The sequence below is a fragment of the Euwallacea similis genome, chromosome 12, assembly GCF_039881205.1.
Source record: "Euwallacea similis isolate ESF13 chromosome 12, ESF131.1, whole genome shotgun sequence".
Classification (NCBI taxonomy): domain Eukaryota; kingdom Metazoa; phylum Arthropoda; class Insecta; order Coleoptera; family Curculionidae; genus Euwallacea; species Euwallacea similis.
The window spans coordinates 2,106,775-2,130,431 of NC_089620.1; the positions used below are offsets into that span (position 1 = coordinate 2,106,775).

General features: G+C 36.6%; 3 protein-coding genes across 5 annotated transcripts; 1 reads left to right on the forward strand and 2 right to left on the reverse strand.

Moving 5' to 3' along the window:
• Positions 1-484: 484 nt before the first annotated feature.
• On the reverse strand, positions 485-5,329 carry Sirt4 (Sirtuin 4). Its single transcript, XM_066395957.1, has 6 exons — positions 5,119-5,329; positions 2,853-2,988; positions 2,586-2,738; positions 2,338-2,470; positions 2,110-2,284; positions 485-731 (listed from the first exon to the last, which is right to left on the reverse strand). The coding sequence occupies exons 1-6, from the start codon at positions 5,312-5,314 to the stop codon at positions 592-594; spliced, it is 933 nt and encodes a 310-aa protein (XP_066252054.1). The 5' UTR covers positions 5,315-5,329; the 3' UTR covers positions 485-591.
• Positions 5,330-7,099: 1,770 nt separating this feature from the next.
• On the reverse strand, positions 7,100-15,666 carry LOC136412640 (uncharacterized). 3 transcript variants are annotated; one of them, XM_066395776.1, is made up of 9 exons: positions 9,809-10,295; positions 9,637-9,731; positions 9,270-9,389; positions 9,012-9,207; positions 8,831-8,957; positions 8,629-8,775; positions 8,326-8,564; positions 7,515-7,748; positions 7,100-7,442 (listed from the first exon to the last, which is right to left on the reverse strand). In XM_066395776.1, exons 2-9 carry the CDS (start codon positions 9,712-9,714, stop codon positions 7,168-7,170), a joined length of 1,416 nt encoding a protein of 471 aa, XP_066251873.1. In that variant the 5' UTR covers positions 9,715-9,731; positions 9,809-10,295; the 3' UTR covers positions 7,100-7,167. The 3 variants fall into 3 exon arrangements, with proteins under 3 accessions (XP_066251873.1, XP_066251875.1, XP_066251872.1); XM_066395778.1 differs by lacking the exons at positions 9,637-9,731; positions 9,809-10,295 and adding an exon at positions 15,327-15,666; XM_066395775.1 differs by lacking the exon at positions 9,809-10,295 and having other exon boundaries at positions 9,637-9,762.
• Positions 15,667-17,269: 1,603 nt separating this feature from the next.
• LOC136412357 (transmembrane protein 248-like) lies at positions 17,270-21,649 on the forward strand. Its single transcript, XM_066395413.1, has 5 exons — positions 17,270-17,626; positions 19,835-20,030; positions 21,026-21,220; positions 21,277-21,404; positions 21,462-21,649. Exons 1-5 carry the CDS (start codon positions 17,468-17,470, stop codon positions 21,609-21,611), a joined length of 828 nt encoding a protein of 275 aa, XP_066251510.1. The 5' UTR covers positions 17,270-17,467; the 3' UTR covers positions 21,612-21,649.
• Positions 21,650-23,657: the final 2,008 nt, after the last annotated feature.

Below are 23,657 nucleotides of genomic sequence, written 5' to 3' on the forward strand. Positions count from 1 at the left end.
GTGTCTCAAATTGATTCTACATATATGGGGATTTCGGTTATCATAAGATATGCAAAGTCGGTTAAATGAGAAAAGTCTTAGAGAATTTTTCTAGATACTTATACCTGCTTTGAAAATTGCTTAGCTTTTTGCGTTTTCCAGAAAAATGGAATTTTCATGAAAGATTGGAACGCGATTTTGAGGGTCAAATTTTATCACGGCACATTTTTACGTAGAATACGATGAAATATTAAAAATAAGTCTGTAGTCTTTGTTTCCTAGTTTGGTGTGGCAATTCGTAAATTGTTATGTAAATGTAAATGTATGAAAATTCTAAGTAATTTTTATGTAAATTGTACCTATCGTGCATTTTTGCATTTTCGGAGAGCGCTTTAAAACATTTCAACGATGTGCTTGTTCTAGAGGGCACAATGAAGCTTTTTTAATGTTTATTAAATAGTTAATTTGTTTTATTAAAGCTCTTTTACCCCTTAACTTAAGTAGGTATAGTTATCTATCTCCTAAAATATTTACAAGTATTCACATAAGGGCTTACTTAAATGTAAAATGAATGCACATAATTACAGATATATTCTATTTTCAATAGATAATTTATATTTTTACTTTCAGAAAAATATCACCGCATTTAGCCTCGATTTTAAACTGTATTAATTTATCAGCTCTAGTTGGTCCTATGTTTACTAAACAAACATCTTTATTTTCTTCTAGTGCCTGTAAAATTATTCTGTAACCTGAAAGGGTATAATAATTTAACACACCGAATTTGTACAATTTATTAAGGCAACTCAGAACACTATTAGGTCAAATTTTCATTTTGAAAAACAGTCAATGGTCAAAAATATTGACACCATCGGTGTCCGCTTGTAAGTGCTTTCACTGTATTTATATTATTTTTAAAGTGATATTAAGGTGGCTGAATACTATCAACCCAAATCTTTTTCTTTTCATGGAGCATAAGAGGGTTGATTTACATAAAAAATAACATTAATTAAAATAAAAAGAAAATATGAATATGTCTCCTATGAAGAGAAGTATCTTGTTTCCCTCTTTGTTTTTAATGTTCCCTGGAAATGAAAAGGAACTATACCTCCTACAGGGATGACAGGCCTTTTCAGGTTTCGGATCAGGATCCTAGGAGAACATCTTTTCCCCCTTTTCAAGGACGTCCTCCTCTGGGGCGTCCTTTTAAAGACCTCCTCCTAGGACCCTAACTCGGAAGCTGAAAGTGTCTCTTGTCCCCGTAAAAGGATATCTGCCCCCCTCCCCCCATTTTCAATGCCCCTAAGAAGTTTCCGATTCCTCCCTTCGTTCTCAAATGCACCTTATCGGGGGGTACTGAAAACAGGAGAGTTGCGAAAATACAAACATTGTATTTTTTTTCGCATCACCATCGGAACTTAGATCCTTAACTTTCAAGGGAAATTAATTAGTCGAGCTAATGGCGGCAACTACAATCTGTTAATTTTTTAATGAGGAATGTGAGTTTTTTGATAAATTGGCATATAATCGTGTTGCTTACCACTGTAAGCTATTGAAGGATTTGAGGGAATACTAATTTACTTTGATGGCCCTGAAAGGAGGTATGGATGGAGATTTATTTATTTATTTATTTATTTATTTATTTAAATTTGATTCTCTTATAAATAGGAACTTCATTTTTAGGGTATCATAGCAATTTTAGCAAGCAGAATCCCGTGAAATCATCCAAATGTTTGAAAACTAATCAGATCATACCGGAGGTCCATATAAAACCGCTTCTAATTTTTTTGCTTGGGAATTCTTTTTTTTATCTCCGTATAAAGATTCAAACCTGTTTACGTGAATAAAGTGCAGCAAGGTACTCTTCTCTACTTAGTTAAATCAATTTATGCATTTTCGAGAGGTTTCATTTCAGAGGTACTTAGCTTCCTTAAAAGCCACGTTCGCTGTGAGCTTATATAGCAAATTGGGATCATTTTTCATGTGAATAAATTGAGTGTTGAAAATTTGGCCCCGTAGTTCTGACTTGCCCTGTTAAATGGTGGTATGCCACATCCACACACACAGACACCAATGACGAAACTGAAATCAATACTAGATCGTTTAATATAAGAAGAAGCATTTTTTTACCTGAGAAAACCGAAAGGCTAGACCCCAATATTAATATACAGTCACTTGAAGAGACGGTTGCTCTTACAAGTTCCACCCGGTGTTTTGGGACGTTATCGCCAAAAAACGTTATATCTGGTTTTAAAATCCCGCCACAAGATTCGCACGTAGGGACAGAAAAATTATTAATAAATTCCTATAAAAAGCCAAACAGTTTGAACAAATAGAAGGATTAAAACATTCACCTACCTGCGGAGTATCTACATCACCATCCGGCCGCATCATTTTAGAGGTTTGCTCAAAATCAATTAGGTTGTTAGCCCTAAGCGTGTCTTGAATATAGTGGCGATCATAAGTTGCATTGCAATCCAAGCAGAGCACTCTGGTAAAAATTAGGCGACCCCAAAAGAATCATTTTGTTGCATTAATGCAATTTACATTGACCAATAATTAATTATTTCATTGAATATCAATTAGTTTATTAAATACCAAATTACCTATAACCGGTACCATGCAATTCGATAACGTTTTTACTGCCAGCCTTAAGGTGAAGCCCATCCACGTTCTGGGTAACTAGAGAGTGAACCTTTCCTTTCGATTCTAGATCGCTCAAATAAAAATGAACGAAATTTGGCTGCATCTTGGAAAACCTGTAGATGTGAAAATGCAACTAAGGGCTGTGTACAATAGTCTCCACTGTAATTAGGCACAAACACGACCCTGTTCACAGCATTAATAATAAACGTCAATATCACTTACATTACCTGAACCAACCAACAAAGTTTCGAGCCCAATACCTTTGTCTTACACTGGCATATTTATGAAAGTCGATGTTTTGAATAGGTCTGTGGTTGGTGCGCGCATACATCCCGACTTCTGCTGAACGATAGTCAGGAATTCCTGAAATTAGGTAATTTAAAAAATTTAGCAGGAATTAATGAGATAAGGTAAAGGTGAGAATCTATGAAAAGATACTCTTACATTAGAATGAACCAAGGTCTGGGAGAAAAGGACATGATTTCTCTCAAGCCAGTCTGATTGGTGCTGGAAGAAGTCGCAATTTGGGATTTAATTAAATACTTTTAATGAATTAATTAAATTATTATTTTATTGAAATTTGCAAGCAAATCTGATTTGAGGCTATTCCACCGATTGCAATAGGTTATTTCAGATAAATGGGGAAAGAAATTGGGCATATATAGTTACAAAATACAGCAAATAATTCAAGGAACGAAGCAACACATGAGATTAAGTTTTCAAGTGGGAGTAAAAGTCGGGGAAGTGCAATAAATGGAAAAAAAAATTGAACCATTATTTTTTAATAGTGGCTGTAAAACCGCTTTCTGCAAGTGCGTGAGAGCCGTGGGTGACGCAGAAGACATGCACGTGTTCTTCTTATAAAAATGCCTAACCATTCCCACTCAACAGGCCTCGTACCACCTGCAGATAAGTGAACGACAAATTGATATATTTTCCTCAACGTTTCCGTTACATCAATGACCTACAAGATGACCTTATATTAATTTACAGTGAACACTTTAAAATGTTTACAGCTGTACTATTACTGTACTATTATGTCAATTTTTAGAAATCAAGGTTGACGACGTTACAACCCAGCAGCCTAGAGGTAGATAAATCTTCAGTTTAAAACTGGGAAACGCCCGGAAATACGCCATATCAAAAAGTTCACTTTAGAAATGGACTAAGGTTTTTGTCTTATCGCACGACTAATATTTAATATTTCAATGAACACAATCTCTTATACTACGATTCGAGAATAATTCCAAAACTCCTTGAGCGGTTTGTTTGCTCAGTTGTAAATCATTGTGAGGTACCATGCAAATATCAATCGTCTTGTGTCCACCAAATCATCTCCTCGAATCTAAAGTGTTCGCACATCGTCTTCCCATAGAGGCTTAAATTGATATTGTTGAGAGAGTAATTCTTCTTAACAATATCAGCTGCCAATAGGTTCTTGCTCGGAGATTCTTCCTTTGACAGTAATACGATTTTACTTTCAAGAAACGAAGAAGGCGTCAAAGGAGATGGTGGTAACTATCGCACATCAGTTGGGTTTGGAGCCTACAACAGTAGGCAACTTCTTCATGAACGCGCGAAAGCCTTCAGTACATTTAGTAGAAAGATGAAGGTCCAAAACTTGTTAGAGGAATTCATTAGCAGTTGCGTTAGCCAAATTTGAATAGCAAGGAATTTTCTTTTATTTTAATTCACCTTTCTGGACAACTATTTGAGGGCTAACACCTCTTGCTTTTGATATACACTGTTTGTTCTAACGGGTTTTCCCATTGGAGCAAACATTTCATGTATTCTTTTGAATTTTTTTGAATATATGAAAATTACCTGTCAAGCGCTTTATATAGAGTTTAATCATGGGAGAATTTACTTTCTGTGAGAATCTTTTTTTCTTGCAGATAATAAGAAGAGCAAAATATAATCTTCAGAAATATGGCATCCCCTTTTCTATAGGATGTTCCAAAAAGTTCTGACACATACCAACTTTTTCATTTCAAATAATGTTTAGCTATTTTTGGGTCCTTCCTTGAACTCTAAAAATAAGTCATGTAGCATTTTTTATTCCTAGTTTGAGCACTTCAAAATATTTATATGACCCCAAAAATTAACCTTATACAGGATATTCTATGAAAATTTAGAGAATTTTTTTGGTATTACGTTTTTTTGGGGATCCTTATACTTGAGGTGTCAGTTTAAATGGTACCACAACTTTTGTATTTGCTGGGCCTCACTTTCCTGCATTCAGATAATTTTCAGCTGTTGAGTATTCAGAAATCACCATGTTAGTCAATTAATCAATTTAAAAAAATTAAATAATTAAGTAGGCACCGAAATATGATAGGCATATGTTAGATACATTGATTTGTTAGGGGTTGTCACTAGACCTTTTTTGATCTTTATCAGGTGGTTTTTAACCAATTAGATTAGCTGGATGTCGCTGGAAACTAACCTGATTGGTTAAAAATCAGTCGATGGATAGATAGAAAATGAACCTACCCGATTCTGTAGAAACTCCTGCACCTGTTAAAACCATCAACTTCTTCGAATTTAAAATAAATTCCTTCAATAAGTTAACATCTTTCTGATTTGTAGGTTTATGTTTAGGTACAAATTGGTGAATGAATAATTTAGAAAGAACACAAGAGGATTTAAAAAAGTATTTCAATAATAACCGAGCTAGCGCGTGTGTCATTTTCAAAGGGCTGTTTTCACATCTAACAACATTTAAAAATAACAATTTATTACACAGCTGATCATTCAGCAGCTTGACAGCTCAAATCAGCTGATTATGATCATATGTTCGGGGGCGCGTTCACAGTCATTGTGGGTCGTATGTCGAGTGTAGTTGATAATCGGTGACTACGAATATGCTAATTAAGAAATTATATGGAATATGAATGAAAAATACACAAACAACTCACAAATCTTGACTTGACCAAAGGGGAACAGGTTGTTTTGGATGAGGGGAAAAACAGTACTGTCAGAATCAAAACATGTAAAATTATGAGTATCAGGTGATTCAGTGAAGTACAAACGCCGCGACAATTAGAATGTTTGTCATATGGAATAAAATAATAATCGAGTGTTCATTTATTTCAAGAGCTCGTAAGATACATCACTAGTTTAGCTGACGGTTAATGAGTGAGGGCAGTCATGTAACTGTCATTTAGTGAGCCTTTCAGAGTCGTGAGATGCGTCACTAGTATAACTGACAGTTAATGAGTGAGAGTGGGCATCATATAGCTGTCATTTAGTGAGCGTTTCAAATGTTCATGAGATACACCATTAGTGTAGCTGATGTTTAGTAAATGAGAGTTGATGTTGTGTAACTGTCATTTAGTGAGGTTTTCAAGGTCGTGAGATGCGTCACTAGTGTAACTGACAGTTAATGAGTAAAAGTGGGCATCGTATAACTGTCATTTAGTGAGCGTTTCAAAAATTCATGAGATACGCCATTAGTGTAGTTGATGTTTAGTAAATGAGAATTGATGTTGTATAATTGTCATTTAGTGAGTGAAAGTGATCGTGACCAAAAAATGTCTTATTTTTTGCAGCGAAAGTGAAAATTGCGGTGCTCATGCTATTAGTGCTCGGAGGTGCGTTCCTCTTTCAAGATTAAGGAGAACAAGCTCTCTATCCTTATTTTCATGTTAAACAGCCGCTTAACATGGGAAAGTACAATGGTAGCTAGCGCCCTATAGGAAGGGGATACTTTGAATGAAGAGAGATGCCGTTGAATGCTCCCACGAACAGGATGGGGCGATGAGAGTAGAAGGTCGAGGTAAGCTAGGTTTATGCTTTAAATCAAAGGGGACGGTTCTAATTATTACTTTTATGGTTTACAGGTCAGCTTTGCCTGGTCAACAATTTAGACTCCCTTGAACCGAATTGTGGCTCAAGCTGTTGGTGCTCACAGGTGTTTTCCTCCCTCAAGGCTAAGTAAAGTAAGGACTCCACTCGTGCTTTCACACGTTGAACCTCGGTTTAACATAAGGGAGTGTCATAGGATGTCAGGGCTAGAGTCTTGCAGCAGAAGGGGCTGCTAAGTCAAGAGCCGTTGGATGGGCCCCTTCAGGGAACGAGGCAATGTGTGTAGAAGATCGAGGTAAGTTGGAACTACTGTTGGAATGTAACTGCTGTGGAGAGAGTAACTGTGTTGGAAGTATCGTCAAAGAGTAAGTGATTTTCTCGACTGGTTGTTGGTTCTTTTATATCGCAAAGCTTCTTCAACTTTTAATTTGGGCTTTGCTCTAAATCTTATGTGAGTTATAGCCGCGTATGAAAGCAAATCCTGAACTTACCTAGAATAGTGATTTTTGTAGGAAAAATCATTTTATTATCCCACGTCGGCAAATGAAACATTATGACTTTGGGATTCGCTCCAATAAAATAAAAATTTTACGATTTTTATATTTGAAAGAATATTTTTCATTTCTTGAATTGCCCAATCCAAGAGATTAAATAAAAACTCACCCCTTTCTACTCTGATATATTTTAACGCAAAATACAGTGCACGATTCTCTAAACATTAATAAAATTATAAACTTAACACAACAAAGTTCTAACACTTTTTACCAACACCAGACACTCCAACAACCACCCAACCATATCCATATTCCTTCTGGAACCTCCGTTCCTTGGTTTTTGCCACCCCAGCTGATTGGGTTCATCTACTTCGTTTGTAAGCTGATTGCCTGCTGCTGGATACCAAGTTTCAGTGGTTGGAAGACTAGAGGGGTTCCATAAGGACGGTAAGGAAGACTCAGTGTGTTGAGGCGTGGTGCTGGATACATAGTCTGTAGGGCGATAAGAGGGGCTAGCTATAAGCAAAGAACATCAATAAAGTCACTATTAGAGAAATAATTCAAAACCGGAGACGCGACAAACTTTACCTGACACATCTTTTTCCTCCAGTCGATTATTGTAACCAGAACCAACGTTCCATGTATCTCTGCTTCCGAATCTCTCTCTTTGACTGCTGGGAGTGCTTAGAATTCCTGGAAACATAGGCGAAGTGTAAGAGGGGAGGGTTGTGCTGGAACCAGAGTCAGCTGGCCAACTGTTAGATCTCCCATATGAAGCCGGTCGGGTACGACTTCCTAAGTGTTGGGTTGGAAGGATTGCCCCTGAAAATTACATAGAAATACTTTTTTTAGGTTTGACGATTCATGGTCTATACAGGGTGTTAAACATTTCGATACCTACTATTTTAATAGCCGAAAAACAATTCAAACACGAAAAAAGTCGCGTATTTTAAACTAGATTTATCTGGCACGTTTTCTGAAATGCTTAAAAAAATAAGAACATGTCAATTTAAAATATTTTTAGATATTTCGTGAAAATTGTCAATTCCATTTTGGTGGAACTGGGGCTATTGACATTTTTCGTCATGGAGCTTCTTATAACGTTCGGCAGATATTTTCTAAGTCATCTAGATTTTGCACACCGATGGTCAATTGTTTTTTCTTGTGGATGCCATATTAGATTTTTACACCAGTTTTTTTGTCAACGGTTTAAAGTTCTAATATGGCGTTCTAATATGGTGCTCAGGAGACGAAAAGTTGATGATCAGCGTGCAAATCATCAAAATCGCAAGAAGTAGACAATTCTCGAGATGGCGCTTCAGTTTATGCAATTTACCGTAACAAAGCACGCTTGCAATGAAATTCTGGACTTTGGAGTTGTGACCTGAAGGGTACTTACCGTGCCCCCCAGGGCTTTCTTCCTTATCCCTTGAAGGCCTGTTAGACGCCACCCAACCAGACGTTGACACCTTGGGCATCCTGGACGAAGACACTTCTCTCGCCCCAAAATCCTGGCGCTGAGTTGTACTCCATGGATATGGCTCACTGGAAGACGAACTTAATACCGAAGATGGGTCCGATCTGTCCGAATAGGATATCAGTGAATCTTGAGGTGATGAACAATCTCCAGAGTTTGGGCTAAAACATTCAGATTATAATAATGCTCTATTCAATGCCTGAAGAATTGCGAGCAGACACTTACATATAATTAATACACTGATCCTGCAAGAACTTCAGAGCCTTTTCAATGATTTGGGAAGCGAACCTTGAGGCTGGTCCATCGGAGATACCTCTGTCGCACAACCTCCGGGTTTCCCTCAGGACGCACTGCTTGAACCTGTCATGGGAGCTATGGAGGAGCGTAAATTGAAGCTTTAGTGGCAATGAGCACCTCATACTCCTACCAGCATAATGTAGATTTCGAAATTATTTCGCCTTGCTCCACTTGATCCACCAAAAGGTTATAGTGCGTGCCACAGTGCATTCGTTCCACTATGGTACTTTTAATGCATGGGGCGTATTGGAGGTATTCTATGTAAGACAAGAAGTTATTTATGCGTTTCGTCTATAAATGGGAAGTGTAACCTTTCTGGTAGCTCGGTTGCATGCACATTTGGTGAACACTTTCGATGGGACTCTCGACTGCTCGATTGAACACCCTCCTTTGCTGATTAGTGAAGCAGCTGTCGGTATAATCTTTCAGGCAGTCTACGAATTTGTTCCATGTTCTGCACACCAAATCTATGTCATTGAGGTTGTCGGGGAACACCAAGTGGGCTTCCTATAGAAGAGCCAGCAATTTGTAATCAACACACTTCTGGAGATCTTCAATTGGGGGGTTACCTTTACTAAGGGATCTGCGATTCTCACACATCTGTCATATTCATTTCTTGAGCAGTCTCTTTGCGGGGCTGCCAGATTGGGGAGGAGTAGAAGCGCTATTAAGATATTCCACCACATTTTCTAAAATAGACAAATTACTTTTCAGCGGTCGATGTTCAGGCCAAAATCGTTGGAATTATGTTTGGTGATGATCAGTATGTAGGTGGGAAATTTGCACGGATGTGATGAGAATCAAACAAAATTATTCGGAACTAATTCTTTTAGAATAGACGTGTTGTGTGTCGGTTTGACTATGGCGATTTTAATGATTTAAAAAGTTAAGGTAATTAATAAATAGAGTGAACAAATTCCGGAAATTGGCACCTACATAGATCGCAATGGCGAGTCCGTGTTTCCGCTGCGCCAGTGGTGCGAGGCCGAAACCTATAGTGGTGACCCATACCATTTTGTTGTGATTGTCCACTAAAATACATGGTGAGAAACTCATCCCACCTCAGGTACCAAAAGCGTTTAGAAACGATGAAGATTGAAGTACCCACCGATTTCTTAATTTTAAATCGACCCTATTGTTAAGCACAACAATGAGCCTTAAAAGGCGGTTGCGGCTGGATTAATCCAAGCTTAACCGACCTCCTGTCTCTTTTTAACTTCACCGTGGCACCGACCTCAAAATAGACCCATTATCAGCTAAACCAAGAATTCCGAAGGATTTCGATTTAAGTATTCAACGAGTCATTGCGTTCGAGATTTGGGTTAAGATAAGCAGTGCTTTGGTAGTGATTCCAAACCAGATTGACCCTAATTTAAGGGCTGAAATCACGCTCGAATTAGATTAGACACAGCACAATGAATCCTAAACTTAATTCTGTTCAAACACGAAGTTTTGTGCCAGGTCTATGTTTTGCAAATAGCTAATTAATTAGCTATTCAATCGTTACCTACTTGGAGATATTTTAAGTCATTTTCGCACTAGTGCTAGTTACAACCTCGTGGTAGATAGAAAATTGGTTAGTAATGAGTCTTTCCCTCTGTGGGGGCAGTTGTGAAAAACCTTCAGGCTTACTGTTGGGGGAATGACGTCGCACCCACCAATAGGGGTTATTGGGGTGGTGGAATGGCACACCGTTATCGGTTAAAATTAACTGAGGACATCATTCACCCCTTGCTAAGGGCTCGCGCCCTTACTAGCGTTTCGGTGACAAATCTGTCATGCATGCAGAAAGAACACAACAGTTTCCATTCCCGAAGAAGAAAGCAAAAACCTTTTGTCGGATCTATATCTCAGGATTGGTAATATTACGCTGTAAAAGACTGTAAGAGTGGCCCCGTAACTTGAAAGGGCATAAATCGGGCATGGGGACTCGCGAACCTTTCAGGGAGATCCTCTCAATTACACGAAGGGCAATGACTTAAAGATACAGGCGGATATAGAAATAGGAAAGACTCCGTCTGAAGTCAAATACACCTGGTAGAATTGGAAGGTAAAATGGAACAAAAAGATGTAAAATCCGAGCACGGTTTAAAAAGGAGAAGAAGCAGTGGAAATTTCCAATCCTTGAAGTGATATTAATTTGGTAGTCCCAGAGAGACCACCGGGTGAAGAGAGAAACGGCAATTTAGTGGGTAGTCAACAACGTCTATCCGTTCATGAGTCCTAAACTCCCTAAAATCTTACCATCAATGATTCGGCATAGAAGAACATTTCTTTAACCTCTATAAGGAAAAAGAGGTAGTTCAGGGCAGGAGTCATGATCAAAAAAACAATCATCATTTTAGATGTTCACTTTTCATACATTTTAGTTTTCCGTTTATTTTTTCCCTGTTCTCTTCTTTTTCTCCAAGTTCTGAAGACTGTTCTGATTGCCATTTCGGTGGCAACTCTGCCACCTAAATGTTAACAAGAGTGGCTGTCCGAGCCCTTAGTTAAGAGAGAAAGTTATTCTCCAGTCCAACAGCCCCTGCGGATGTGCGAAGTGTTATTTTCAAAAAATAAAAGAATGAACGGGTAATCCGCCTCCAACGTGTAGAACATATTTGGAATTTTAAAATGTATCTGAAATCTCTCTTTTTCCTTCTTTTAATGTTTTTCTGCAATTTATCTCTTTTTATACCAAATAAAACCAAACTTAAGGCTTCGCGGTCGCGAGATTTAATGCATATCACTTTGATAGCTAACAGACATCTAAGGAATCGATCCTCAAAAACTTTTAGCTTCATTATGGCTCACCTTGTATACCTCCATAATATTCCTTGTATTAGGTACATACCTACTAAGCAAATAAGGCTGTTGAAATGGCACGTAGTAGGGGCGCATATGTGATAATTTATAGAGCGAATAAGACATTAGGAAATTCTATGTGAAATTTATAGTTAAGTGTTGAAACGACAACGTGATCCTTAGTGTCCTCACCATCTTGTTGTTTCGCGGCCTTAAAAACGATACGCTTGTGCGCTCAAGTAATGCCACAAAACTAGTATTTTCATTTAATTTTAATTGAGATATTTGAGGCTAATGAGAACACTTAGACACATTTTGACGCTATTTCGAATTGTACAGGGTGTTCCTTAATGATGTGCGTATATTTTAAGGTGAGATTCTACATGAAAAAATAATGATAGTTTGTTGCATAAACTTTGTTCAGGTTAGTTGCTCCCTTACGAAAATACAGGGCTGCAAAGTTTTAAAAAAAATGGAAATTATTGAATATTTCCGAAACCGCTTGGGATATTTCAATGAAATTTGGTATGCAAAGACATTTTATAAAGGCGCATTAATTGTAACAAAAATACGCGTTTCAATGCAAATTTATTTAAAACTATTTTAATAGGACAAATAAAAGAAAAGAAAATTTAACACATTATGGGTTGACATCGTAATGAAACATAAATTACAATTAACAAAAAACAAAAAAAACACATATTTTTATTGCAATTAATGCCCTTTTATAAACTGCCTTTACGTACCAAATTTCATTGAAATATCCCAAGCGGTTTGGGAAATATCCAATAATTTCCATTTTTTTTTCTAAAACTTTGCAGCCCTGTATTTTCGTAAGAGGGCATTTTTGGAAGTATATAAGTAATCATAGTTTATATAACAAACTATCATTATCTTTTCATGTAGAAACCCACCTCAAAATAACCGCACATCATGTATAGGATGGGCAAAAAGAGTTATGACCACAAGGCAATTTTTTCGTATGCATTCAGAATAACAGTGTTTCATCGACTGGAACAAGTTTCCAAAGAATTTCTCACACACAAAGGGTATTTTTCAAGGAAAATAAAAAAACTTCTTGTAAAACGGCTTTCGCTCATTTCCGGTCATTTCGCAGGACCTTGTCACGCAAAGTTTAAGGGTTGAGTGGTTGAACTGACCCCCACACATATCTAGGTCGAAGTATTACCAATTAGCCGGAGGTAAAATGGTGACTCACTTGGAAATTTCATATCTGAGTGTTCCTGAAAGGCCTAAGAAAATGGATTGGATTATCGCTGTAGTTATAAGACCGTGACACACATTTTTCGTGTGTAAGAGTTGTGAAATATTATAGGTGTAGCTGGCATTTGGCTGGATGGATTTTCGAGAAAGTCGCATTGATTAAGTTGGTTAGTGATCTGCTCATTAACAGTGACCGACATCTGGTTAGAACCATTAAATCGTGTCGAGGCCAAAAAAATTATAAGCTTTGTACTCAAAATCTCGAATAATGTATTAATAGATCCAGACTAATGAAAATAACTGGAAAATTAAAGGAGCAGATCTAAATTAGATAAAATTATAAAAATTTGTTTAATTTCAATTAAGGTAAATTTTCATTTATTTCTAGTCACTAAAACGTTATTTCCTTCAATGTTCGTTGGTGCGTTGATATACTGCGTGAAATAGCAAAAAGAACACTCCGTGAAAATAGTTTGATTTAAATAATTTTGGGTATGCACGTTACTTATGCTAACAACATCGCTAAAAAATTTAACGAATTCGATGGTTAAAACCCCCCAAAAAAAACTTAATATCATAATATGTCGTCCCTCTGCGTTGCTTTATGCACTCCTGAATGCTTCTATGCATTGATTCAATGAAATGATCGATGTCCTCTTCAGGGATCTCATTCCATTTTATCTGTACGGCATTATGGTGCGTCGCTAGAGCTTGTGGGGAATGGGATAAATTTTATAACTTTTCACCTACAATACCCCAAACATGTTCGATTGGTGATAGGTCTGGGGATCGGGCTGGCCAAGATAACAATACACACACAAAGTATAAACTGTTAGAAATGTTCTAAAAGAAGCTGGATTCCACGGCAGAGTAGCCAGAAAAAAACCTTGGATGAATAAAACCAATTGCAAGAAAAGAGTTCAATTTGCAGAAGAATACCTGAATAAGTCAATGGAGTTCTGGTGTAGAGTAATCTTTTCCGATGAATTAAAGTTGAATATATTTAGATCAGACGGGCGTCTGTACGTGTGGAGAAAACCAGGAGAAGATCTAAAAAATAGCATCTAAAACCCACTGTGAAACATAGTGGCGGAAGTCAAATGGTTTAGGGTTATATGTCTCTAGAAGGTGTTGGAAACCTTCATTTTATTGATGAAACCATGGACAGGTTTATGTACCGAGAAATTTGAAGTGAAAATCTGGAGCAGACTGGCACTAAATTGACGCTTATTGGTTCCAACAAGTCAATGACACCAAGCATTCCTCTAGGCTTATTCTAGAATGGCTGCTACGTAACGTCCCTGACATATTAAAAACGCCTCCACAGTCCCCAGACCTTGATCCTATTGAGCACTTGTGATTAGAGAAACAAATTAGGAAACATGACATAACGAGCAAAGAAGCCTTGCGAAGAGTTCTTCTGCAAGAATGTTTGTTAATTCCTTAAGAAGTTACTGAAAATTTGGTTTCTTCAATGCCACGACGGTTGCAGGGTGCTACCAATTCCAAAGGGAGGGTACCCAACAAAGTATGTTCTTATTCGGTAATTTATCACGCTTTTCCTATAGTAGTAGATGTACGAGTACTTTTTTGGCTTCAGATTTGGACTTTCCAATAAGTTTTTATGTAATGCTAAAACACCTATTGTTTTTCCTATTCCATATTTAAATATTCTAATTGAATATGACACATTTGAATATTCTGAGCCGTTGTGGTAACCTTAATAAAGTATTCAATCAAATTGACTTTATCATTAAGATTTGTTATATCGATTCTACTGATAAAACTCAAGGTGCACGAATACGTTTTGTGGCCACTGTATGATACATATATATAACGGTTATGACCTACGAACGATGATCACGACTTACCCAGTAGTACCCAGGCCGATAATGGATATTTCCAAATTAAGAATTCCTGTTGAAGAATTTAAAAATCATTCAAATTTTCCGTTCCGCCGCAAAAAAAGTAAAATCGCACTTGCTCTCTTGCTCATTACGATACGTGCGGTTATCGCCCATTCCGCAAAAAACGAACCATCAAAACGGATAACCGCATAACGAGTAACTAACTTTTACTTTCAGCTATTAGCGTCGCTACCATCCAATATGAATACCACGCATCTCGGTGATCAACAAACCAAAACCAAATGAAAACATAGGACACGTAAATATCCGGTTCCGCTCTTGTATTCAACTACTTTGTAATTATCTCATGTGCCCCGGGGTTATTTCCATTTAGGTTTGTCACCCATCAAGATTAGAGTTTTTGACGCCCTTGAGAAAAATAATTATCATCTCAATCCTCACCCGTTCCTTTTTCCCCCAAAGGAGACTCAAAATCATGTCAAGGAAGTGGGACGGCTGGGGGGTGAGGACCTCTAGGGGGTGCGACACTCCAAGTCCTATCCCCTTAGGTAGGAAGCTCGGGTGTCCTACCCCCTCGATAATTTTTCTGGACTTACCGCTAAGCGCGATGAAATTTTAAAGTTACGTGGTAGTGGTCAGCGAGTAGTGGGTAAATAAACTTCAATAACAATAGGAACTCCTCTTCTATGATCACCCATAATAGACACCTAATTATCATTATAAAAACGCAATTTACAAGTCACTTACCTCTGCGACAGAATTCGAAATTAACGCATAATCAAACATGCATCACAATGCGGGGGTTGCAATTTGGAACCAACAAACTGGAACGTTAAACTGGACTTGTCCGCGCGACAGTATTGAACACAACAGCGAATGTAAATGACCCTTTGCGAGCGAAATTGGGGGAAATAAGAAACAACGTACAGGTAAAAGGGGGGTGAAACGCCACTGTGATATGCCCCTTTTACATTGACTTTTTGAACGCTTGTGGGGGAGGCCTGCTATTTTAGAATGTTTATTGGTAACGAAGCGGGGAAATGGTGGAATTGACCAATCACGTGTGTAAACTGCTGACTGATGAAAGCGACTGTAATGTTAAAATGTTTAATAATATTCTGAAATTTTTTAAAAGAATTTTGATGTTCTAAAGAGGCCCGAGGCGACGTTCGCTTTTAACGAACTTTGAGGGACTGCCAAAAAGACTTTACTATAAACGAAGCTCGCTATAAGTATTAGTGATGATAAATATCAAATTTACAACATACACCTTTTTGTCTATATTTACAGATTCACTTTTGATTAATATTGTTTCATTTTTATTAGATTAATGCAATTAATACGTATTTTCACTATTCTATTCCAAGCCTCACGAAAATTATGAAGCAGCTCAGTATGCTTAAGAGCTCGTAATGTGACTGAAATTGACATTAACTCCTCAATCGCGGTTCATCTTGATCTTTATCTTCTTCCAGGTCACCAATATGAGCTCAAGAAGAGGCAGAACCGACAAAGACGTGGTCATCAACGTGCCCAAACTCATTGAAACGACTTTGAGAACGCAGAAAATTATCTGCAATATTGTTATTAGCATATCCCTGTTGAATTTTCTTCAACTGTTCCACTAAGGACTCCATTTGGATCAACCATTCGCCATCTGGATCAAAATTATATCCAACATCTAGAAATCGTCCGTGTTTAAAACATTTGAAAATGGTTTTCTTTGATACCATTTTCAAGTTTATATGGATGAAATATATCGCATCCACAAGACTGGCACCAAAATTTTCTCCGCCATTGTCAAGAAAATTCACCATTTTCGAAAGAATTTGTCAGTAATTGCTTTTTAAACGATAGATGGCATTGGGATCCATAGGCTGTAGGAATTGGATCATAACCCATTATCCAGTTTTGCATATACTTATACAACAAGGTTCTTATTATAGATGCACGTTTTGTTATCATATGTGACTATTGATATTACATATGTATAGCCAAAACCATCTTCTTCACCCCCAGTAATTTTTATACTTTATCATAGAATGGCATCAGAGAGAATAGCGTCATTTATTTTCCTCAGTTACAAAGCCTCAGTCGTACGGGATTAAATTTCTGAAGACGGCCCTTAAAAAGGTTTCCCGGTTACTTAAAAAATTTTTCGATATCTACACCACTATAGCAAGTAAGCTTTTTCTGTGTAAAGATATCTGTAATTTGTTTGTGACGCCGTGGCATGATAAAAGAAATCTATACACGTTTAACACCTAGTTCCTTGTATGGTTTATAGATGACGCCACTGATAAAAAATCAATAATTTTTAAAATGAAACAAACTGTCATAGTACATTGTTTACAAAGGTATTATTTATTTGTTATTGAACTTTTAAAAAGAATTCCAAGGGATGCAAAAAATACAATAAAAAAAGGTAGAGATCAAGCAGATCTAGATTTTTATTGCCAAAAATCCTTAATAGGTCTTTTCGGAAACGATCAGCTGATTTCTAACGAATCGGATTCGCTATAATGGTGTGCATCAATTTGATTCATTCCTTCGTTTCCGAAAAGGCCTAATGTGGAAAAACAGCTGTTTTGTTAGCCTACTGCCATGACGTTAAATAAAACATATTTTGTCAATAACAATAAAAAAGATTGAAATATTAACTAAAACATAAAGTTATAAGATAAACAGGACTAAATCAACACATACAAGACCCCGACTTGAAGAACCATATAAAATAAGTTTGGCACACATTTCTCACATCATCTTTACTCAGTAATTCTTTAATTACATAGATTTATATTATCTATAAATTGCTTGAAGTTAGTACTGTTAACTGCCTTATCTCTCAGGAAAGGAAGTGCTTATGGTATATAAATTTGTGAAAAAATATGGCATCCACTCCAGTAAAAAACTTAAGAGAATTTTTCGAAACCAAACCTCCGATGGGGGTCATCCTGGTGTGCATAGGATTTTTAGTCATTTGCACAATATACTATATCGCCCTTATAAAACAGGATGAACCTCTAGTGTCTAGTGACAAGAAGCATGTAAGAACAATTTTTAATTAAATTATTCTGTTAATGAAGAATGTTCCATAGTTATTACAGAAAATGTCAAGGGCAGTAAGGGAATTTCACTGTTCAAAGGCAAACTTGCTACTTTCAGTCTCCAATTTGGCTGAGACCATTAAAACCCTTGCTGGTCATGATGCTTATTAAGATTTATATACAACATTGGATAAAATTAGAGTAACTGAAGGTTAATTTCTTACAAAACCAAAATAACTATCAAAATTAATATTTTTGTCCAGTATCTCTTATTATTGATTACGTCCTGGAATCTGTGGCATAGAAAAAATGAGATCATTAATTATACCATTATCTATTGTATTCCTTCCAAGTTAATTGCACTTCTTAAAACAATTGTTGGCTATTTCTTATTTTTCAGAGATGAATCTTTTTATCCACCATCTCCCATAGATTTTTTTATGGGATTCAAGTCTGGAGACTCAGCTAGCAATTTGAAAAGAGGAACATTTTTTTAAAATGAATGTGTTCCTTCACAATCTTAGCAGAATGCTTAAGGTCATTATTGTGCTTATATATGAACCTAAGGGGCATTTCCTACTTTGCAAAACAAAGCAAAATATTTTCCAAAATATCTAGATATTCATATATATTTATAGCCTCAACACTCATATGCAAAGGACCCTTTTCATAAGCTGAAAAGCAATCCCAAGCTATTATGCTTCACCATGCTTAATAGTAGTATCGACGTATGTGGGGTGGTCTTTTTCCTGTAAGATTGTAAACCGTCACTTCCAAAAACACAAAATTTTGATTCGTCGGAAAAAAGAACTTTTTTCAAATTATGCGGAGTCCAGCTAAGATTCCGCGTTGTCAACATCATCCTTGCATCTCGATTTCTTTTTGAAAAAAAAAGGATTTTTACCTGGACGTGTTGCTTATAAACCGCTTTCAAGTAACCATCGTTGTACAATCCTGGATGACACGTTTAAATTACCTATTGAGACCAAAATTCGTTTTACAGACAGTGTCGGATCTGCTAAACTGATACGTTTAATGCGTCTATTAGCTTTTTGGAAGTTTTTTGGAAGCTTCCCCAAGGCTTGAAATTCACTGCACACCCTCGAATTTGATAATTTTTAATTGTTTTTGAAACAATATCTTTTCCCACACCAAAAGCATCTGTTATGCATTTGTACGATTGGCTGGATTTATAGGTCTCAACGATTTTTCTTTTAAGGTCTACTGAATAACGAACACCATAATTTAAATCAAACATTCACTTCAAAATTGAATGAAAATAAAGTAATAACCTAAATTTACCATCGAGATGCTGTAATTTTAATTTTTAATTTTGTCGCACGCATTTTTTAGATTTTTTTATGTTTACCCCAGGTCACAAAAACTAAAAATTCTTCGAAGGTAAACAAACAGTACGCTCATCAACAAAATGCGTTGCAAATAAAATATGATCGTTATAACATCCAATATTATTACTTTTTTTGCAATTTTACATAGTTGCCCTAATTTTGTATGATCATACCCGCACAATTATAATGTTTTAAAAAATACTTGTAGTCACAGTGACCGCTTTACCACACTGTACACGCAATTAAAATAAAATGTATTTTGTTCAGTTTAAATCATGGTTAAATTAAAAATTTAAGTATAAAATTAAAGGTATATGAAAAGGAATACTAAATCGTGAGAATATGATTAAACTGAGGATTAAACCTTTTATTTTCAACAGTGGTTGATAGCATTTGTTATAAAACAACGTATACAGTGTGGTTCAAATTAGTGATGTCTGTATAAGAATCTTGAACACTGAAGAGATAAGGACATGGTTAAATGAACAGAGTTTTAAGGAATTGTATAAGAAACTGAAATCCAGCTGGAAAATTGCTTTCAAAAAATGAGAGCATCCATACACAAGGTGTCCTAAAATTAGATGTAGACAATTCAGTGGGTGATTGCAAAAATACGCAACAAACCCTAGGGGAACTGGACCCTTTTAAAGGGGCTCAGAAGACGATTTTTTATCAATGTAATGAAAACGATTTAAAGTAACGCCATGCAATTTTGAATCTGCACTCAGCTTTTTTGGTGAATTCTAAAAATTTAAACAAGATTCCAAAACTTAGTTTCGAGGTGTACTAAAGAGTATTTCTGGCTTAGTTATTTACCCTTTAGGCTTAGCTGTGAAATCTATCTTGAGCTTTTAATTAGGATTGGATACGAATGGTTAAACACTTTAATCACCTTGATATATGCATCAATACCTCTACGTGGAGTGATGAAATAAATTTTCTCGAATTCGAAGAGAATTTCAAAGATATAATGACCGTGTACACTAAGGTATCCATAAGCAATCCAGAGGTATTGGAGGGATTATCACAAGTATCAGGAAGTTTGTCACTTGATGGTAAGTGTGTTGAAACTTACCATAAGGAATCAATTCAAAGTTTTAACTCTAAAGCAATGAAATTTAAAAATTGACAGTATGCAATAACAGGAGTTAAATTTCTTGTTAGTCAATATTTTATCGCACATTTATATACAGGGCGTTGTAGATTATATGTTCAGGACTTCTAAAATGATTGTTATTTACCTCTGATTGCATTTCCCCCCCTGCATTTGGCCTTATGTTGATCAAAAGTGTCGTAGGAAAGAGTCGCCCTAGACCTCTACCCACCAAAACACCTTGGGTGTACCGGAACAGCCGCAAGGCGTTATTTCGGAATGCGGAACCACCATCTGCGTCCAACTTTACCCCTTCCTGTCTTTTTTTCTTCTCATAATCCTTCTCAACATACCCATTATAGTAGTGAAGTACGCCCCAAACTAACGTTGAGATGTTTATTGTTATTGCCCCACACTATACTTGCCTTGTCCTCCAATTCCTCTAAGACAATTATCAATCAATCAGTGCATTTTACATTGCATTCTTCCGAGTTACAGTGGTTGGTTTGCCAGAAACTTGATTTTTGCCCTGGAGCCGGTTACAATTGTGCTGTGAACACAAATCATAAATATCATGGGAATCGTATATGTCATAGAAATTTGGTGTAAGACTTGAGTAAGTTACTTGTTAGTGATACACCTCAAAGGGATGCCCCTTTCTAGTTATCCTTGAAGTCCTCACCGTAAAACCTGGACCATCTTGTATCATTCGACGATATTTTGAGAAATTTGTATGTTTCGAATTTCCTACCTTCGTTTGACTAGTGCTGACCGATTGACCGCTGATGGCCGGTCAATTGGTTAGACTGCCAATCTCGTTAAAATGAATAATTTAGTGTTGAGAATATCTTAAGTGGTGGTACGAACCAAGTCTAATCTTATACACTTTGGGCTACACGCTATGCCACCATATTGGTATTTTCTGTTAAATTTACAATTTTTAATTTAATATTCCAGAGTGGTATTCAACTTCATGCCCTGACTCAGTGAAACCCAAAACCATGGGCATTATATTTGATGTGCCACTGTTAAAGCCAAATGTTACGGGACCCCTGGAAATCTGCGTCAGCATTAAGGGATCTGCGAGGTTCTTGCCGACCTTCAAGAAACCTTTGTGCTATCCCGCAGCCAATAACGAAAATCCTAATGCAAGTTGATCAATATTAAGTCCTCGTACCGAATATATGTAAAATGATTAAATTTTTTCCAGGTCAATAAAGGGTTACTGTCTTCGAAACTTCCGAAATATTCTAAGGAGCAATTCTGCTCAAATGGTTATAAAGCTAAAATGGAATTCAACCTAACTGTTCCGAATATTAAAAATTACCTAAGCGATGTAAATGTTTTTCATCGATAATTTAATGAGGGCCCTTAATGATATAACCACTTGTAGGACGTGAGAACGCAAATTTACATACATCTAATAATGTTCGAGTACTTCTTAGTCTTCCTCGTCATTCTGATCCTGATATTTGCAATGTTCAAACATTCGGCGCGAGCAGACTATCTGGAAAAAAAGGAGCAAAATGCACGACTCCTTTAATGTGTTGTTTATTATTTGTTTTGTATTTTCCTTGTTGTAATGTAAGTAATAATGTATCGTGCATTAATCCGTACTTATTAATAAAAATATGTATTTTTAGGCTTAGCTAGAACAACTACGATGATAAATCGAGATGTACCTACTTCCAATAAAATATGGACGGATATTTGGTATTTTTTTCTAATCCCAGTCTAATTACATCTTGATATGTTATTATCGTAAAGTGTTACTGTTCTTAGGTAAATACATGTAAAGTTACTCAGTGAGTAACCTGAACTCGACGAAAAGAACTGTAATAGCTACTTTTTTGGTGCATGTTGAAATCATATAATTATGAGAAGAGAATATAAAAATAATGGGACTAGTAAAAATGAAGCGTGGCGACGACGTAAAGTTAACAGACGTAGAAAGAAGTCATCAAGTACATAAATATAATGATAAATTAAGGAAAATACAAAGAAAACTGCACAATGGTATCGACGAACGCGATTGTGCACGTTATTACAGGAGTTATGCCGATTGACGCTCTGATAGCAGAGAGGACCGAATTGCATAGAAGGGGAAGGGACAGAAGAAAAGACGTAAGCCATGGAAGAATGGCAGAGAATATGGGTGATAGAGGCGAGCAGGTGGATAAAAACTCTAATCATATGGGTGAAAGTATGGTTCAACAGGATACATCGCCAGATCAATTACTTGCTGACGTAGATGGTGATTAGACATGGATGTTTTGGACAATATCTATATACGATATGTAAAGAACAGTGGCCAGAATGCTGGTACTGTGGGATAGCAGTAGATACTATAAAAGACACTATGTATCTAAGATAGCTAATATACATATAGGAACAAATGCTAGAAAGAAATAAACGGGACTATAAACGTGGAAAATCCGTGGACTGCAATGTTAAAAAATGAGGACACATGGGCAATTACGTAAGGGGGGGGGCATAAGTGAAAGGGAAAAACACGAAAGAATCAGAAGAGACGAAAATTAAGAATAGCAGAAACACCTATCACCCCTTGAAGTAATTTTAAACAACACTGCGAGACGAAGAGGGAAGGTTTTAGTGTGTAAGGTGTTCCCAAAGGAACAAATCCTACATAATCTGATCGCTAGTTAAATAGCACGTGGTGGACAGTCTATGCATGCGTCGAAAAACTTTTGCGACTGTCTACGAGACTTTCATAGTCCACACTGTATACTGTCTAATGAAACACCATGTATAATTAAGTAAATATGTTCGAAATTTACCCTTGGTGCTTGGGTAGTAGATTACGTTTTCGCCTAGTAAAATAAATACTTTTTTGTCGATTATTACTAATTAAATGTAGTTTTTTTGATTTTATTATTGAAATATTTCCATGCCAAGGGCTGCTTTAGCTACGCGCCCCCAACTCTCAGAAGCACCCCGCGCAATCCGTGGGTAAAACAATGCGCCATTTACCAAAAAGGCTTTTTTGAAAATGAAAACGTTCCGAGGGTTTCAGGATTTAACATGCACTGGTATGTCAGGTTTTTCGCGGTTTGCTCTAGAATGGAGCAATTTTTACGCGTTTTATTACTCGGCAAGGAAAAATGCGTCCAAAAGAAGTTAAAGTAAATAATTTTATGTAAATTGCTAAGCAAATATGAAATTTACTTTCAACGGGTCCAAGTTGGTTAAATTTAAACAAACTGTTCGGGACATGTTGAAAACATTCTTTTTTGCGCTGGCAGTCCTCGTTAGACAAGTACGCCTTCTAGCGGCCATTTCAAAAGCTTGAATACACTTTACATAACAATATAATAGTTAATAATACTTTTTCTAAGCTCTAAGACCTACATATCACATTAAACCCCGCTACCTGTAATGGAGCTTCCTCTGGTAATCGATTTTTCCAAAAGTACAGGTATGCACGTGGAAAGGGATGTTCCATCTACCTATGCAATGAAAAGCTTATTAAAGTCGTATCTCTCTAAATAGTCAAACGCTGCCTCGGTCGTATCTTATGGCCTTTTTCATCAATACAATTCATTTGTCTGCAAATAAATCCAACGCCCTG